Source organism: Ictalurus furcatus, chromosome 2, assembly GCF_023375685.1.
Source record: "Ictalurus furcatus strain D&B chromosome 2, Billie_1.0, whole genome shotgun sequence".
NCBI classification, from domain to species: domain Eukaryota; kingdom Metazoa; phylum Chordata; class Actinopteri; order Siluriformes; family Ictaluridae; genus Ictalurus; species Ictalurus furcatus.
Genome location: NC_071256.1, coordinates 22,456,904 through 22,475,958, shown reverse-complemented (window position 1 = coordinate 22,475,958; position 19,055 = coordinate 22,456,904). Strand labels below are relative to the sequence as shown.

Below are 19,055 nucleotides of genomic sequence, written 5' to 3'. Positions count from 1 at the left end.
CGCCGCACACCGCATCAAATTGTTCTGCATGGCTGTCGTTCCAGAAGGAAGCCTCTTCTAAAGATTATGCACAAAAAAGCCCGCAAACAGTTTGCTGAAGACAAGCAGACTAAGGACATGGATTACTGGAACCATGTCCTGTGGTCTGATGAGAACAAGATAAACTTATTTGGTTCAGATGGTGTCAAGCGTGTGTGGCCCCCACCAGGTGAGGAGTACAAAGACAAGTGTGTCTTGCCTACAGTCAAGCATGGTGGTGGGTGTGTCATGGTCTGGGGCTGCATGAGTGCTACCGGCACTGGGGAGCTACAGTTCATTGAGGGAACCATGAATGCTAACAGGTACTGTGACATACTGAAGCAGAGCATGATCCCCTCCCTTCGGAGACTGGGCCACAGGGCAGTATTCCAGCATGATAACGACCCCAAACACACCTCCAAGATGACCACTGCCTTGCTAAAGAAGCTGAGGGTGAAGGTGATGGGCTGGCCAAGCATGTCTCCAGACCTAAACCCTATTGAGCATCTGTGGGGCATCCTCAAACCGAAGGTGGAGGAACACAAGGTCTCTAACATCCACCAGCTCCATGATGTCGTCATGGAGGAGTGGAAGAGGACTTTAGTCGCAACCTGTGAAGCTCTGGTGAACTCCATGAACAAGAGGGTTAAGGCAGTGCTGGAAAATAATGGTGGCCACACAAAATATTGACATTTTGGGCCTAATTTGGACATTTTCATTTAGGGGTGTACTAACTTTTGTTGCCAGCGGTTTAGACATTAATGTCTGTGTGTTGAGTTATTTTGAGGGGACAGCAAATTTACACTGTTATACAAGCTGTACACTCACTACTTTTTACATTGTAGTAAAGTGTCATTTCTTCAGTGTTGTCACATGAAAAGATATAATCAAATATTTACAAAAATGTGAGGGGTGTACTCACTTTTGTGAGATACTGTGTGTGTGTGTGTGTGTATGTGTGTATATATGTATGTATATGTGTGTGTGTGTGTGTGTGTGTGTATCGCTATTTATCGACGGTACACCTTTATGGATAATGATAGAAAAAATGTTTGGTATAACGCTTGATAAAATGTAAACAGACATGAAGTTTGGGTGCATGAACAATACTCAAGCATGCGCCGTCCCTGGATCATAAACAGCCTATAATATGCCTTGATAAAGGAGTGTGCTACGAGTGACAAGCACACAGCCAATAACAAGTTGCGTATCTGTGGGGTTCGGATGTGCCATCACCATGTGACATCAGAACACGCGCTAAAATTAGTTCAGTGCCTGCCGAGGAGATTGTGAATAAAAAAGTACGTCAGCTCACCAGTGTGGAAGTTTTTTTGTGTTCTTTTTGTCTCACCAACATCAGAACACCGTTGTGTGTAAGCTTTGCAAAAACAACCATACCGGCCAAGTACGGAGAAACAAGCTGCTAGTGACTTGTAGTGCACATACGCAGTGCTCTGCACATGTACAGTGCGTGTGACTCTGAACAGTGGAAGGAAGAAATGTGACATTTTCGCTGCTTTTTTGTGTTTAAAATGTCGGCCCTGGGGAGGACATTGAGTGTAATCAGAGCAGGAGCTCAGCTCATCAGACGCGGACCTCAGCACAGTGTATCTGGAATTAAGTGTTAAAGTGGAAGTTTTATATGAGGCTAGGCTAACTACGTTAACAGGCTGAGCACAAACCAGAGCACCAGGAGACACATTCTGCGCTATAATGCGATGTTGATCTCCCTTAAAGTTTGCCTTGATTGTTCTTTGTTTACACTTTTACATTGCACACATTTTGTAACATTTTATTTATTAAGTTCAAGAGTTTCTTTAACACTTATTTATTTAATCTTCATATAAGATATTAGAGAAGATATTTGTTTAAATTCTATTTTATTTTTGACTGTTAAAACAAATTTTTGTTTGCATTAATAAAGTGGGTAAATAAAAAATACAGTGGCTAAATTCAAACTCTTTTTTTATATTGGTCTTTGTTTCAAAAACATTAAAATTTATCAATAATTATCGATACCGAATGAAATATGATATATATTATTCAGGCTTTTTTTTTTTTTTTAAATCCTCAAAGAAATGTTGGTGTATGTATGTCTACTCATCAGCTCCTGGCAGAAGCTCTGACATGCTGTGTTAATGAATTGAGAAGCCGTCAGGAGACCGCACAAGATGATGTGACCTCTTTACCCTGGATCCATGCTGCCTACCATGAGTATAAGAACCGCCTGCAGAACTTCTCCAGAATGATCACCATTGAGCCCCAGATTGCTCAGGTGCTCCTGGGCAATATACAGTCTAGAGAGGGCATGGAAATGGTAAGCTGTAGTTGATTTGTAAGACTGTTTCTATTTGATATTTTACACATGGACTACTTCCCATTGGTGGGTAAGAGGCTGTAAAGGATGTAAAGATTATACTCAGTATTTCACATTCTTCAATCTATATCTTTCTCAGGTGCTAGATGTGTATGCTGCCATGGCCTGTGTTGAATATCTGGAGCCCCAAGGCCTGGATGTTCTTTCAAAATGTGTGGCTTGGTTACGACAGGTGAAGAAGTTACAAGTCCCAATTGAGTTGGTCTGCTCGGAGGAGAGCATCCGACACTATGGAGAAAGGAGCAAATCCATGATTGCCCGTGTCCTGTAAGTAAATATACTTTTCTCATTAATGTAAATGGATGCACTAGAAATTAAAGTAGTTTAACACACATAAACAATTTATTGAATATATGTGCTGTTTGTTTAGACATGGGTGGCGACGTATCCATGCCCTTTCTCTATTTGTTGAGCACATACTTCTAAGTATTGAGGATGTGGTGAAGAATCTCAAGCCATTGGTCCTAGAGCACACACGACAGTTGGCTCAAGTAAGTCAACTTTTAAACACTTGCCTACTAACTTTCTTTCTTCTGGTAGTAGTCTGGAGTTGATCTCTTTATCCGTTTTTTATATTCCATTTAAGGTTTTGGACAAGAACTCTGACCTCAAAATGAAACAACCATTTGAGGCAGTTATTCGCATTCTCAAAACCTGCAAAGATGGAGCAAATGATCAGATTTTAAGGTACAAATATCCCTTAACTTGTTATTTGACTGATGGCAAAAATCAATTCATAAAATCAGGTATGGCTGAGAAGTCACGTCTGTCTGTCTGCTGTGTATCCAGGTTTGGTTTCCAGCCATGTCCAGTGTGTATGGGAGACCCTCATGATCCTCTGAGTCTTCCTTGTGACCATGTCTACTGTCTAGCCTGCATCAAGCAGTGGCTGGTCCCAGGACAGATGTACTGTCCACTCTGCATGCAAGGAATAGATGACGACTTTGAGCTCAAGCCATCTGAGACCATTCGGTAAGCTGAACACACTGAAATTTAACATGATAAAATATCCCATTTGTAGAATATTATGATTTTTTTCTCATGTCAGTCTTATAGGGGGTATTTTTGAGCTCAGTGGACACCAACTAGTTTAATTTGATTGTATGTTTTTTGACATATAGGACCCTGATAAAAAAAAATGGCCACTTCAGAAAGCAGTGCAATGCATTCTTCATTGACCTTGTCTCGACGATCTGCTTCAGAGACAACTCTCCACCCAGTAACGACATTATCCTCCACCTGCTCTCCTACCTCATGGTGGCGGCAGGGTCTGTACCCATCATCCGAGGTGGGATTATTACGTGTAAACCTATGTAGGGTCGATATGGATTTTTGTTGTTGTTTGGTAGAGGTCAAGCTTACCAAAATATTTACTTGAATATAATTTTCCCATTTATAAGGCCGTGATCGACTATTTTTGACCAAGGCCCTGTCTCCTTTTGATGACTCCGTGGACAAAAACCCTGTAGTACGCTCTGTAGTGCTCAAACTGCTGCTCAAGTACAGGTGAGAGTGGGGTCATTTAAGGTGTTTTTTGTTTATAGAGGTTATGATTACCTTTCAGTTTTGTTCCTGGTTTCATTTTCGTTCAATACCATTCAGCTTTGCTGATGTTAAAGGCTACCTTCAGCAACATCTCACAGGAGTGGAGCAGAGTAACATCCTGGACAAAGATGATAAAACAGAGCTTTATTGTCTATATATAAACTGTCTTGAGGTGGGCCTATTATTTTTCTCTAGAACCTTATACGTTTTACAGTTTTAATATAGTTCTAGTGTTCTAGATATGTGTTTCTTGCATTGTCAGTTGGTTACTTTATATCTGTAGGACTCCATGTTTGAGCGTACCCAGTGGCGTTCTGTGGCTGAGCAGCACGCCTGTCTGCTGGAGGAGAAGAACTTTCTGATGGAATTCTTGCAAATTGGAGCTGTGGCTACTGAAACTGTGACCATAGAGCACCTACAACAGGTGGCCAGAATTCGCCTGTGTCTAGATATGGCAGCAGACCTACTAGTCAGCAAAAGCTCCACTGAAGGTAACCATTAGAATCAATTTTAATTGCAAGATTAATTGATGAATGTATTCCAGTCAATTGTATGTTTTATATGTCAGTGCAGAGTCAATATGTTCTTGCAAAAACATATGGCACCCCTCTAGAATATTTACTCATTCATTTAGTAACAACTTTATCCTAGTCAGGGTACTCGGTGGATCGAGAGCCTATCCCGGGAACACTGGGCGCAAATAACCTGAGCTCATGATTCAACCAGGGACCACTGTGCCACAACTAAAGGATATTTAAAATGAAAACAAATTGTCATCTTTTAAAAGGAAATTGCTGTCAAGCTCCAGGCACTTAATACATTCAATACTTTGACTATTTCCTGTTTCTTTGAGTGTACATATGATGCTGTTCAGAAAAAAAAAACAAAAAAACCTTTTTCATCCATCAGTACAGATGGCTGCTGATTTGCACAAACAATGTAATGGATAAAAATACATTATCAGTTAAAAGTATGATCAAGCAGTTAGGGCCAAAAAAAAAAAGAAGCCAAAGATCTCAATTTTACAATCGCAAACTTACCGAGAGCATCCCAGACTGTATATAATGTATATAAGACTGTATATATTTGTGTTTAATTTTTAGCTGCTCAAAAGGAGAGCTCATCTGGAGTTGCTACATTCTTGGATTCAGTGCAGGATCTGTGCAAGCACAGTCAGAATGACTGGTACAGGGTCTACCTCATCAGAAAAATCAGCTGTCTTTATGGAGTAGAATACATCCAGAAGCTTCTCCATGAAGAACAGCTTAGCTGGCTGTTTCCTCAAGAGATCCTCCAAATGGTATGTTTTAATTTGGTTCTCACTGGGGAAAAAGTACATCGAATAGATTTCAAATCAAATCAGTTAGATGATTTTTCACATCCTGGCATTTCAGAATTTCCCCTATAATATTCATAATGTTAATCTTTTAGAGAGAAGGCAGTAGCCAAATTGACCAGTATCTGGTCTGTGGTGCGGAGTACAAGGCTATCCGAGATGCAGTTGCCAAGGCCTTGTTAGAAGGGAAAATGGAAAGAATAGAGGAAGCCTGTGAGGTATCCCAGTGGAGTGCATTGTGTTTATGCATATGATTTAGTTATTTTTAAAATACATTTGAGACCATTTGCAGAATTGGTCTTAATTAATCAGACAAATTCAATAACTTGAATTGGGATATGTACAGATTTGCAGATGTTCTCCTGTGAAGAAGAACGTGTACATTTTATTAGCTCTGTTTAGAGAAGTCACCACTTTGTACAGAGCTAACAATCCCAACCTCCATCCTAAACCTGAGGTGAGTACATTGACTCCTCTAAACATACACTGCTTTCTTTTATTTACCCCCATTTATATACTATATGGCCAAAATTATGTGAACATTTGACCATAAAACCCATATGTGGGTCTTCCCCAAACTGTTGCCACAAAGTTTGAAGCACACAATTGTATAGGATGCCTCTGTATGCTGTACCATTAAGATTTCCCTTCAATGGAACTAAAGGGCCCAAACCTGTTCCAACATGACAGTGTCCCTGTGCACAAATCGAGCTCTATGAAGTTTGCCAAGGTTGGTGTGGGAAAAACTGGAGTGGTCTACTCAGAGCCCTGATCTCAACACCACAGAACACGTTTGAGATGAACTGGAACACTGACTACGTGCCAGGCCTCCTCGCCTGACATCAGTGCCTCGTTCATGCTCTTGTGACTAAATGGGCAAATCCCCACAGCCATGCTCTAAAATGTAGTGGAAAGCCTTCCCAGAAGAGTGGAGGTTATTATAACAGCAAAGGGAAACCAAATCTGGAATTGGATCTTCAACACAAACACATTTGATTGGTCAAGTGTCCGCATACTTTTGGCCATATAGTGTATATTGAAACTGACAGCCTGACCAATTTTGTATTTCATTTTTAGCAATTGGCAGAGCTTGAAGAATTCAGCAAGAGTTCTAAAGTATTTGTCACTCCAGAGTCCAGGGTCTTTGCTCAGGCTCTGGTACACAACCAGTTGCCTGCCCTGCGTTTACATCCCAATTTATCGGGTGATGAATATGTGGTGCTGGAGCTCACTGTTCACCTGGCAGCAGTGCTTCTCTGTGTAGGAAACCAAGCAGTGGTGCAGCCCCTATTGCAGCTTGCTTTCTTTCCTGCCAACATGCAGGTTTGTCTGGTGGATGTTCTCATTATAGTTATGTAAGGTTGTATTGTGAAGGTTTTTGGAATATACAATGATGTCTGTCTTATTATTATTATTTTTTGTACAGAGGGCCTTCTTACCCACCATGCCAGATGACATGCTTGCTATTGCCCAGCAGGCCATGGGGCACTTGCAGTGGTATTGTAAGTACAAACCCATGGATTTCAAAAGACCTGCTAACTTTGAAATACCCGCTTTAGGGTTTTTTAGTGTAACGTTTCATAGGCAGTTGCATTTATTATTATTATCGTAAATGTTACCTATTTTATACTATTTGAATTTGGTACCTGTTAATTTTTGTTAATAACTGTTTAAAAAAAGCCTATATCCACATTTTATTGCATTTCTTATATTTATATAAAATTATATATATATTTTTTTCTTTTCTATTCAGTTTGTCCAAAGGGTCACCCATGCACTGTTGGTGAGGTGAGTCAGTTTAATAAATGACTCAAATGTCATTCCTTATTTGCCCACAGGTTGAATTAATTGAATTCATTTACCTAAAAGTAAATCTTTTCTTCTTCATGCTGATTTAGTGTGGTCAGCCAATGGAAAAGAGTCGCTGTATAGACTGCGACACAGAGATAGGAGGCCTTGACCACAGGCCTGTTACAGGCTTCCAGGCAATTGTAGTACAGTAAGTATTTCTTAATTAGCATTTCAATAAGGGTTTCTGTGCATATGAAATGCATTGAATGGTTTTAATAATTACAATATCAATAAAATAGTATTATATTAAACAAGCTAGGTTATAATATTAACTTTATCATTAACAGAAATATTTATATGATTGTTGTGGTGTAATGGACACAGTAAGCTTCAAGCAGATGAAGCCACCAACAACCATGGTAGACAGCCTGCGTTTGGAACCATTTCATTTCCATCATGTAACTGTCATTGTTAATGATCTGTACACTAAAATGCAATGCTCTCAGTGTTGGCAAGCAGTGCAGGGTACCACTGAAATTAATGCAGTGCACTGCATTTTTTTTTTTAAATAATTTCGATTGGAGTGGAAATTGGTTCATATTTGAATTTAACGGACTTCTCATGTATAAACCATTTGTACCAAAAAACACGTTTACCAGTATGTACTCATATATTAGTATAGTACTAATTAGTGCATGGTAAATATTTTGTAAATATTAGGCCATATTATACTGTTTGAGCTTGTGTAAACAATATGTCCTTTTTTCTGAATCTCTCACCTTAAGGCACACTGTTGTGTCACTATTTAACATTGCAGGCACGTGAGCAGATGCCCTGTGGTGGATTTCTCTTTTTTTACAGTTATAAAACATACTTTGTATATTTGCAAATAGTGCTTTATAGCTACAAATTGCTTCATGTTTACAGATCAAAAGCAGCAGCCACAACTGTTCTCTATAAAAGAAATATGTTCTCTACATATTTCCAAATAGTCACTTACTGTACTGTTCATTGTCAAAATGACCAAATATAATTTGTCCAAGGACACAATGTATATTTGGTGGCATTTTGATATTTATTCATGCCATGTGGGTGGTGCAGAAGACTGATCGTTGTTTCTGATTGCAGAGGGGACCGCACACAAACAGGACATATCCTGGGGGATCCACAACGAAGGGATCAGCCAGATATGCAGGACACAAAGAGCATGTCTCCTGCTCCATTCACCCTGCTCAGGATGTTAACACATATGGCCATGCTATTGGGAGCCTCTAAGCAACCCCAGGTATGGTATATAAACTCCCACATCCTGTTGTAATGCTATACCTCTTTTCTAGTATAGTTGATTGTGATTTTGTTTGGTGTTTTATGATGCTTATAGTCTGGAGGGATTATATGGTGCTGTAAGTGCATGAGCAAGATCTATGAATAGGAATTGCTTTACTCTTATGACCCTGAAATTATTTTTGTGTTCCATTTCTACAAAAATTTTGTAAGTGTCACTTCTTGTGCTGCATTTTCCAGGCTCTGACTGCAATCATTAAACCCCCTGTGGCACAACCTAAGTTATTTCTGATGGCCCACCTCCAGAAGGATATTGGGCAGCTAATCAGAGCTCTAGGGAAGGGGGCAGATGACACAGTTTGCACAGTCCACCTGACCATCTGCAGTCTACTAGAGCCTCATCAGCCCAGTCAGTGTAAGAGCCTTTTACCACAGTCATTCAGTACTCATCAGTACACACTGATATTGTCCATGCGTTCTTATATTTGCCTTTTTTGAACAGGGCCTACACCTTATGATAATTTGCTCTCAACTAAAGATGCCAGAAATAACTGGGAGATGACCATGGCCACTGATTTTATCACACACCAGCTGAAGGTAGAGGACTATGTCCTAGCATATTTCCTCCTTGACTTCTCTCCTCCTTGTGACATTTGTGCTTTGAAGCAAGATTAGTCTGTTTACACTTAAATTTCTGCAATTATGTCTGGATTCTGTAGAATTCTGATTGTGTACACAAGGAGTGAAGATAGAAGTCTTTCTTCCTGCAAGATGTATTGAAATTGTACTTGACATGTTATTTCCTTTGCTATGTATTTGTTATCTTGTCTCCACCGCAGGTTTTGGAGACTCAGTTGGCAAAAGTAAACACCATCATCAGAAACGACGAGAGGGTGTCATCGAACCCAGTAATGAAGGTGACGTTTGGAGAGCCGCGGCTTTTCCTGCACACTTTACCTCAAGGTTCTTTGATTCATGGCTCATCTGTGTGGAGCTGCAGGCAGCGTGTCTCTCTTTTGGGCCTGGGCCACATTTTGGAGCAGAATGAAGGCAGGGACACACTTCCTGTCCTCTGGAAGTTTTTACAGAAGGTAAGCCCAAGTTCTAGCTTGAATTATAATGAGTGAAAAGAACATCCGATCATTTCATATTGTTTTATGCATCACTAATTATTCTTAATGTTAGCACTTGCTTTAAATGTTGCTTTAACTGTCTAAATGTTGCTTTAGAAATGATTGGAAATGTGTTGATGGATGCTGTTGTTTAGGAGGCAGAGTTGAGGTTGGTGAAGTTCCTCCCAGATATTCTTGCTCTCCAGAGGGATCTGGTGAAGAAGTTCCAGAATGTGTTGGAGCTTCAAAGTGGCACTATTGCACAGTTCCTGCAGAACCTGAAAGCAGGTACTGTTTTGTAATGTTTACTGTTTTGTAATTCATGCATTTTAATTAGCTTTAAAAAAAAAAAAAAATTGTACCAATGGACATTATAATGTTATAATTTTCTTGTTTGTCCTCTAGTATCTCTAATGACTTCCTATGAAAAACGTATCAATATCTTCCTGTCCACATGGAACCAACTGAGAGGCTCTCTGGCTACAAATGGTAAACCTCATTCAATAAAATCCATTAAAATGTCCAGTAAAATACCTAAGTTGTTGACTAAAAACACATTTCACTGCCTGTTTTTTTTATTTGAAGTAATAAAATATGGACTGTGTTTTGACTGTCAGGAGAGATCAAGCTCCCAGCTGAGTACTGCCAAGAAGACCTAGACCATAATGCTGACCTGCAAGTGCTGCTGCCACGAAGACAGGGTCTGGGTCTGTGCTCCACCGCTCTAGTGAGCTATCTAATTGCTCTGCACAATGATTTAATCTATGCAGTGGACAAGCATACTGGAGAAGTGACTAGGTAAAGACTTCAAATTATAGTGTCTTATTGCAGGTTTCTTTTGACTCTTGTGTGGTAGTTGATAGTTGCACCTTCTTCCAAGTACTTTCAGCTTCCCTATGAGCTTGCAGTTCACAAAGAAGTCTTGGGCAGGCAAACGTTAGCCATAATCCTCCCTCACTGCTGTTAAGAGAGACATACATCGATCAGCCATATCATTAAAACCACCTGCCTTAAATTGTGTAGGTCCCCCTCGTGCCAAAACTGCTCTGACCTGTCAAGACGTATAGTCCACTAGACCTCTGAAGGTGTGCTGAAGTATCTGGCACCGCAGATCCTTTAAGTCCTGTACAGTAACTTGTGAGGTGGGGCCTCCATGGATCGGACTTGTTTGTCCAGCACATCTCACAGATTCTTGATCGGATTAAGATCTGGTGAATTTGAAGGCAAAGTCAACACCTTGACGTGATTGACATGACCATTGCTGAACATTTGACTTGTTTGCCTTTGTGGGCTGCTTTCAAAGTATGTTTCAGGTCATTGTACATCCACACTATGAAGTGCTGTCCAATAGGTTTTGAATCATTTGGTTGAATCTGAGTAGATAATATTGCTTTATACACTTTAGAACTCATCCTTCTGATTTTGTTAGCATTTAACATAATCAATAAATACAAGGAAACTGTGTTCCATTGGAAGCCATACATGCCCACACCAGAAGACAAGTAATATGCTTTGTATCATGAACAGTTCCTTCCCTTATCCATACTCATCTCTTCCCATTATTTTGGTAAAAGTTGAACTCTAACCTGGTCTTCCTGTTTTTGAGGCTTACCAGTGGTTTAGAGTTTGTAGTAAACCCTCTGTATTTACTCTGGTGAAGGCTTCTCTTGATTGTTAACACAGATCCTGGAGTTAGAGGTAGAGTCTGCATTTTGACCATTTTATGTGGATTTGCACTAGTGATGCACAGAAAGGAAAATTCTGGGCTGAAACCAAAATTTCAGGACGCACTTGGCCGAAAACCGAAAACCCATTTTAAAATAGTTTTTTTTTTTGTATAATTGTATTAGACTTTTTGGAATTTAATTAATTCATCATCATCTGTACGCACCCATTTCTCTGGTACGCTTTGCTCTGTGCTGCGTGTTGATCCTTCAGCAGATGTATTCATCACCTCCAGCTCTGCCTGTATCATTTCCCATGCATGCTGCTTTTTCTCCGCGTCAAAGTAAAGTTCTTTAAATCGCGACTCTAGTAATGTTGCAATGCAACGGTAACCGTCAGCTAGATCGAGAGTGAAATCTGCACGCTGAGCACTGAGGGCTGGGGCAGGCATGCCGGCACATATTTTCGGCTCATATTTTAGGCCTTTTTTCTCCTTTGGCCGCAAAATATTTGGCGGCCAAAATTTCAGTGCATCCTCGATTTAGGCATATATTTTAGGTCATCCTTCTGCTAGAAGATCCAGCCACAGCCTAGTTGTAGCTTCTTGGTAGAGGCAGCCAAATTTTTATTAAAAATCTGGTACTTCATGGAGTCCATGATGACATGCATCCCAAGATTTTCATTGCCTTTGGAGGAAAAGCAGCCCTACAACATCACAGATCCCCCAGTATACGTCATCAGTGGGAATTTGGTTCTTTTCTGTATAGCCATTCTTCTTTTTACACTATAAGTGGCACCTTGAGTGCCTAAAAGCTCTATATTTTTTTCATCTGACCATAGAACCCAGTTCAGCTTGGTTTGATTTGAACATTTTAATCATTTCAGGTCTGTAGCTATTTTTATTGACAGCGCCTGATTTATGAAGGTCAATAAATGACTAAGGGAATTTGGGCTCTGCATTGCTTCATATTTATACCTTAGTGAAACAGGACATCATGGATGACTGGTTAAGAGATCCTAAACACTCAGATGAGCTTAAAAATTTAAATATAAATGGGAACTTGTGAATTTGGTTCATAAGAACAAGCCATTTAATGGCTAAGGAAGCCATTTACTTGTGACGTGGGATTTTGTTATTTATTTTCTTAGAATAAATTTACTTCAGTTAAAGGTTAGATTTCTCTCATCTTTTTAGTGTGAGTTTAAGCTAATTTACCACAAAAGCAAAACCTATTTCATAACCCTTTTAGACATCTTTTACAGGGGTACCAAAAATTCTAGCACTGACTTAATCTTGTCTTTTCTTTTTAATACACAGTTACACAGTGAATCCAGCAGACCTGACAGAGCTCCACGTGATCAGATACGAGGTAGAACGAGATCTGCTACCTCTTGTGCTTTCCAACTGCCAGTACAGCATGGAGCGTGGCCGTGAGACGCTGTCCGAGTATGACCTGCCCAAGATCCAACAGCAGCTCCTCACGCGTTTCCTGCAGGGCAAGCCATTTATCAGCCTCAATGTGGGTCTGCGGAACCTGAAAGAGAAACATAAAACTACACTAATCCTATGAATTCAGTGCTTGAAAATGACATATAAATTATGTTTATGACTTCTAGGGAATTCCAACCCTTGTGAACAGACATGACCGGAATTATGAAAATATCTTCCAGGATGTGAAAGACAAAGTTCAGCAAGTAAGTTTTATGAAATATTCAGTTGTGACATAAGTGGATGGATGAGATCAATAACTCATGTGGAAGAATATGTTTGAAGAGTTAGTTAGATTTTCATTGTAACCAACACCTATAACTTCTAGTGACTATACTCACAAGCCACCTTAATAGGAATAACTGTACACTAACTTATTCATGCAATTATGCAATTAGTCATTCATGTGTCTGGCAACACCTGGTTGGTCTTTTTTCCAATCTTTAACTGCCAAGTGTTAGTGAGCCTGAGCCCACTGTAGCCCAGCTCAGGAGTGGAAATTGATGTGGCCTTCTGCCTCAAGGTTTGGTGTGTAGTACTTTTTGAGATGCTTTTCTGCTCACCACAGTTACCAAAGCCTTCTGGTCAGCTTGAAACTCTGTCATCAACAAGGTGTTTCTGTCTGCAGAGTAGTGCTGCACAATGAATTGAATTCTCGATTACAATTTTGACTGCCCATGATTACATGTACATGATCGACTGCGATATTGACGTTTAAAGTTCGTCCTCCGCTCAGAGAAAACTCCGCTGCATGTCAAATCAAGTGCTTCCTAAACTTACAGCCAGTCACCATAGAGTGGCATAGGGGTGACGTCATTTTGTACGCCTTAACCCGGAAATGAGTTTGCATTTTAGCGCTCATTCTGTGAGCTTTGCTTCGGGTTTCAGAGCGCTTGCGCGAGGTGAAATCATGACACTAACAAGTTGCTAAATGGGACTACAGATATGGTCGGGGACATTAGACGTCATCACGCCAAACAGGAAAAAACTTTGCAGATAAACTGGTTCAGGTGTATTTTTCTGCATACGCCCGAGTTGTTTTCATTTAGTTGCATATTGTTATATTTGATGCATATTTTAATTTGATTGATGCCATTTTTATTTTTACTTATCCTATATTTTGGGATTTGATGCAAAGATTTGAACATTAGCAGGAATGTAGCACAACATTGGAGGTGAAAGCAGCAGTCTGTTTATTTAAATGTGAAAGTGCTAAAAAAATATGTTGTCCCTAAAATCAATGAATAATTGTGATAAATAACCGTGATCTCAATATTGATAAAAATAATCGGGATTATCATTTTGCCCATAATCATGCAGCCCTACTGCAGAATTGCTGCTCACTGTATTTATTTTGTTTGTTTGTTTGTTTTTGCACCATTCTGTGTAAACTCTAGGGAGTAGGGCTTGGTACTGTGACCAATTTGGTGATTCGATTCTTATTTATATGGTTTCAATTCAGTATCAATTAGTTATCAATAGTTCATTTAAAATGCTAGTTTTGCAGACATGGAATCCATATTTTAATATAAATGCTTGTAACTGAAGCCCTCCTACTTAGCTATGTTACTGAAATACACATTTATACACAATTGTTTAATTACTTTTTACTTTTATTTTGAGTAACAAACATTGTAACAAGAAATCATAAATATGTGCATACCATGCAGACAAGGTAAGCACAAACTCTACAGTGCACATTACTGTAAAAAAACACATTGTAAATGTGCAACAGTGAAATTCATTAACAACTTAATACATGTTTAAGAAATAAAACCGTTTTTAAAAATTCAAAACATGAAAGATGGCGACATCTTCAGGACGAGAGACAAACTACAGATTATATTCACATCCTCTCAAGTAAAGCATGAAGAATCGATTCAGGGATTTCCTGAATTTATGTAGTTTCATTAAGTTGAACATCGATTATAATCGTAGAATCGATCTTTTTCACCCAGTCCTACTAGGGAGCGTGTGTATAAATCCCAGGATTTCAGCAAGTTCTGAAATAACCACCTCGCCTGGCACCAACAACCATGCCATGGTCAAGATCACTACGTTTTTCCCCATTCTGATATTTGATGTGAACATTAACCAAAGCTCTTGACCTGTATCTACATAATTTTAAGCATTGTGCAGCTGCCATATGCAGTCTGTTCCATAAGTATTTGGATAGTGACACAATGCCACAATGGTTTTGAAATTAAGCAATCAGGGTGTGATTTAAAGTGTAGACTTTCAGCTTTAATTCAAGCGATTTAACAAAAAGATTGCATTAAATATTTAGGAATTACAGCCATGCCTGCCCAGTTCTAGAACAAGATTCTTTGGACAGATGAAACTAAGATTTGTAACTTTTTTAACTTGTACCAAAACGATGGGAAGAAATGAGTATGGAGAAGGAAAGGAAGGGCTCATCATCCAAAGCATACCACATCCTCTGTCAAACACGGTGGAGGTAGTGCTATGGCATGTATGGCTGCCAGTGGAACTGGGTCACTGGTGTTTATTGATGATGTGACTGCTGATAGAAATAGCAGGATGAATTCCAAAGTGTATAGAGCTGTACTTTCTGCTCAGATTTAGTCAAATGCTGCAAAACTGATGGGATGGTGCTTCACAGTGCAGGTGGATCATGACCGAAAACATACCGAGGGAACCCAAGGGCTTCTTAAGGCAATGTAATGGAGTGTTCTTAAATGACTGAGTCAGTCACCTCGCCTCAACCCATTTGAGCATGCTTTTCACTTACTGAAAGCAAAAGTGAAGGCAGAAAGACCCACAATCAAGCAGCGATTGCAGGTGGCAAAATGGCCTGGCAAAGCATCTCAAGGCAGGAAACTCTGCATTTGGTGATGTCTATGGGTTCAAGACTTCAGGCAGCCACTGACTGCAAAGGATTTGCATCCAAGTATTAAAAATAATCCTTATGTTTATAATTGTTAGTTTGTCCAATTACTTTTGAGCCTGTGAAAATGGCAGGACTATGGAAAAAAATGGCTGTAATTACTTAACGGTTAATGTTAAACCCCTTGAATAAAAGCTGAAAGTCTACATTTCAATTGCATCTTGATTGCTTAATTTCAAATCCATTATGGTGGTGTAGTACAGAGGCAAAACCACAAAAATTGTCACTGTCCAAATACTTTTGGACCTGATTGGAATTGGGGGAATTGCATGACTGATCAAGTGTATTTCATTCATTTTAAAGTGGCTGGTGAGTATATGTGCTTAATGATTACTAGGTTTTGTTTTTTTGTGTGACCTTGGTTCTGCTTATTTCCTTTATTATATATGTTTATTATTATAACAGACTTACTTTCATCCCTGGCTATTTTTCTGCAGCAGGAGTCTTTGTCCTCATTAAGTCAGTCCACTCTATCTGTGGAGCTGCAGTCCTACAGTGACGTGTGTGAGGCATTGTCCACTGTGGAAGTGGCCCTGGGCTTCCTGGCCATGACTGGGGGAGATCCAAACATGCAGCTGGGTGATTACCTGAAGGAAGAACTACAAATGGCTGACCACACAGCCCTACATGTACTTAAGGTCACTAAGACTTTCTGTCTATTTTAATATAGTATTGACGTTTTCTCACGGACATAAAAAAAAATAATAATAATAATTTTTTTTTTATATATAAATTGACACTTTGTGTAAATTCTTTGCCATTATGTGAAGATGAAACTGTGTATTATGTACATATGTAAGCAATTATCAACATTGTGCTTAATCTACAGGCTCTGAGTAGGTGCTGTCTGAAACACTGTGTGGCACTATGGCAGCTCCTCACCTCTCTCAAGTCGGAAACAATGCTACGCCTTAAGAGGGTACAGGAATCTCAGTACAGTTGGTGTTTTAAATAGGATGTATTGTGCCATGTATAGTACAGTCCACTATTATTGTAGAAAACATTTTCAAATTGTTCAAGTTGCTGGTCTCAGTCAGATTTTCATTTAGGTTTATTTGTGTACTTCTCAGGACCCATTTGTGGGAATAAGTAAGGAGTATAAGAAAACTCTGGGAGAGGAGGAAAAGAGACTGCTTACTGGCTTCTTCACAAAGACCAGTGCAGACTCTTTCTTGCTGGAAATGCACGAGTTTCTACTGCTGGTCTTGAAGAAGCCAAATGCCACAGACACTTACAAGCCCAATTGGAGGTGAGCCTGCAACATTGTGCTGGGTTTGGAAGAAAATATTTTACTCAGAATCTTTACAAGTATTCTGTAAACTATATTTTCAGTGTAATTAATAGTTTGAGTAAGTGATTTGTTTTATATGTGGTTTTCTTTTACCAGCGTGAAAGACACTATGGTGTCCTACATGGAGCGAAAAGACATGGATGTCCCTCCAGATGTGGAGGAGCTGTTCCCTGTTGAGATACTTTTAGCACAGTACATTGAGGCCTGGAAGTTCTCCATCCTCCTCAAGCAAGAGAGAATGCAAAGATAACGCCAATAACATAGTTTTCCATTGTCACCCTTCCTCCACTCCATACATCAGTTTACTATCTCAGAGTTGTATTTCCTTACAATCATCATATTTAAGCAGCATTTTCAGATTTGGTGCCTGTGGGGCAAGAAGTGCCACTTGGGTATACATTGAAGTGCAATATGATAATTGACAATGTTTGAATATGCTGCTGCAATATTAGCATAAATATAAAATTACAGTGTAAATATAAACAAGCTATAGTTTGCACAAGAACAATGCGTCTTCCTGTTTAGGCAGGCAAACAAATGAAAGCGCATACAATCTGTGATAATTCCTTTTGTCAGCGTGCAAGTTTGCTGGATTTTTCCATTATTATTTCACAGCTTGTCAGTGACTGTTTGTTTGGGTTTTGTTCTGCAGAAACTTTTTCCATGTAAGTATTGATCAGGGTACTAGTAAAATAGTCTAAATTTATACTCAGGGACATTTTAAAATCACATTAGCTCTGGGATTAAATTGGGATAAAAACTCACTTTTTGATCCCCTGGGACCAGACTCAGCCTTAATCATGGGTTTTAGTAACAGAAGGATTGTAATGCTGCTTTGATTTTCTGCTGAGTTATGTGTTATAAATTGTTAGGGAAATCTTTAATAACCAATTGCCTTACATTTAACCATGCCCATGTGTTCTGTTGCACTTTGGCCCTGTGGCCTTATTTAGCTGAAAGCAAAGTTGTGTGTCATGAAGTGTTCAAATCAGTGTTTCCTAAATAAAGTTTCTCTCCATATGTTTAATGTAACTAGCAACTGTTGCATTGCTTTAAACTTTGTTGAATTGTAAAAACACACAAAAAAAAACACTACATTGGCCTTCTTGATTGATTCAAGGGCACACTGTACCTCCCATAGCTATAGTAAGTATGCACTATTAAAAAAAAAAAATTAGTATCATACTCATGTCATATTAATTGTATTAACTAAGGAATATATATATAATATAATATAATATAATATTTTATATATATATATATATATATATATATATAAGAGAGAGATTTTGGCTTTTCAGGTGCTGTTATGCTATTAAATATTTATTGGCATAGGTGTGAGCCAATATAACTCACTCCTACCTCTGAGAAAGTCTATTTGGACTTTTCTTCGTCACCTGTGCTGTACAATCACCTGGGAATTTACGGGTTATTGGCATTCTTGAACATGCACATGTGAGAATGAAGAAAATCAATGTTTCTAGTAAGTTTGTAAATTTTCTTTAAGTTTGGCTTATGCAAACATTTACACACAACTTTTACTAACAGACTGATAAATGAGGCCAAGTGTTTGGATGGTGGAAGATTCTCAACACAGCCATAAGATGACATGGCATTTCAGTGTTACACTGGGACATGGTCCATTCAGATCTGAATTATGTTCCAGTAATGGAAAAAAAAAAAAAGAATGTTGTTTTACTGTCTGGAATACATTCAAAAGCAAAGCTCAGTAAACAGAATCTAATATATATTTTTTTTATTTATTTTAAATTTACATCATTGCAGTTGATGGTCAGTTGTAACAGTTGTTAAGTAATGTTATAAAGACAGAATTTGTTATCACATAACATTAAAAACTGTAGCACTTTGATTTAAAGCATCACTCCCACTTCACAACAGTCTCACTTCAGAAATTCAGTAATTGTGATTATGATAATGATAAGAAGGAAAAAAAAAGAAGATGAATGGAATTTAAGTATCACACTGGATTAGACTTATAGAATTTTTGAACAATGAAAACACTAGTTATGTATTTAACTGTTGTTTGATAAGCACCAGCTAACTGCCAAAAGTAGTGAATATCACCTGAATACCTTCTTATGCACATTAATGCCAAAACTGTCTAAATAAATCATGAAGTGACATATGACTAGTATTTACAACAAATTATATTTTTTATGTAACAATCTGAGTTCCTACCAGATCATCACTGGTTCTGAATGATGGTAGATAGAACCAC

The 19,055-nt window shown here is 38.8% G+C and overlaps 1 protein-coding gene across 1 annotated transcript in view; it reads left to right on the top strand.

Moving 5' to 3' along the window:
* rnf213a (ring finger protein 213a) overlaps positions 1 to 17,848 on the top strand; it is a 56,302-nt gene extending 38,454 nt beyond the window's left edge. The window contains exons 39-67 of the mRNA XM_053653363.1: positions 2,126 to 2,335; positions 2,475 to 2,662; positions 2,766 to 2,886; positions 2,982 to 3,082; positions 3,185 to 3,367; positions 3,517 to 3,683; positions 3,796 to 3,901; positions 3,998 to 4,112; positions 4,224 to 4,431; positions 5,044 to 5,240; positions 5,372 to 5,494; positions 5,623 to 5,733; positions 6,354 to 6,599; positions 6,703 to 6,778; positions 7,030 to 7,064; positions 7,175 to 7,275; positions 8,196 to 8,352; positions 8,592 to 8,766; positions 8,854 to 8,948; positions 9,191 to 9,442; positions 9,619 to 9,751; positions 9,869 to 9,952; positions 10,081 to 10,261; positions 12,447 to 12,648; positions 12,746 to 12,823; positions 15,963 to 16,163; positions 16,355 to 16,444; positions 16,596 to 16,774; positions 16,913 to 17,848. Coding sequence (XP_053509338.1) covers positions 2,126 to 2,335; positions 2,475 to 2,662; positions 2,766 to 2,886; positions 2,982 to 3,082; positions 3,185 to 3,367; positions 3,517 to 3,683; positions 3,796 to 3,901; positions 3,998 to 4,112; positions 4,224 to 4,431; positions 5,044 to 5,240; positions 5,372 to 5,494; positions 5,623 to 5,733; positions 6,354 to 6,599; positions 6,703 to 6,778; positions 7,030 to 7,064; positions 7,175 to 7,275; positions 8,196 to 8,352; positions 8,592 to 8,766; positions 8,854 to 8,948; positions 9,191 to 9,442; positions 9,619 to 9,751; positions 9,869 to 9,952; positions 10,081 to 10,261; positions 12,447 to 12,648; positions 12,746 to 12,823; positions 15,963 to 16,163; positions 16,355 to 16,444; positions 16,596 to 16,774; positions 16,913 to 17,066 — 4,269 coding nt within the window. The 3' untranslated portion in view covers positions 17,067 to 17,848. The remainder of the gene's footprint in view (positions 1 to 2,125; positions 2,336 to 2,474; positions 2,663 to 2,765; positions 2,887 to 2,981; positions 3,083 to 3,184; positions 3,368 to 3,516; positions 3,684 to 3,795; positions 3,902 to 3,997; positions 4,113 to 4,223; positions 4,432 to 5,043; positions 5,241 to 5,371; positions 5,495 to 5,622; positions 5,734 to 6,353; positions 6,600 to 6,702; positions 6,779 to 7,029; positions 7,065 to 7,174; positions 7,276 to 8,195; positions 8,353 to 8,591; positions 8,767 to 8,853; positions 8,949 to 9,190; positions 9,443 to 9,618; positions 9,752 to 9,868; positions 9,953 to 10,080; positions 10,262 to 12,446; positions 12,649 to 12,745; positions 12,824 to 15,962; positions 16,164 to 16,354; positions 16,445 to 16,595; positions 16,775 to 16,912) is intronic.
* Positions 17,849 to 19,055: the final 1,207 nt, after the last annotated feature.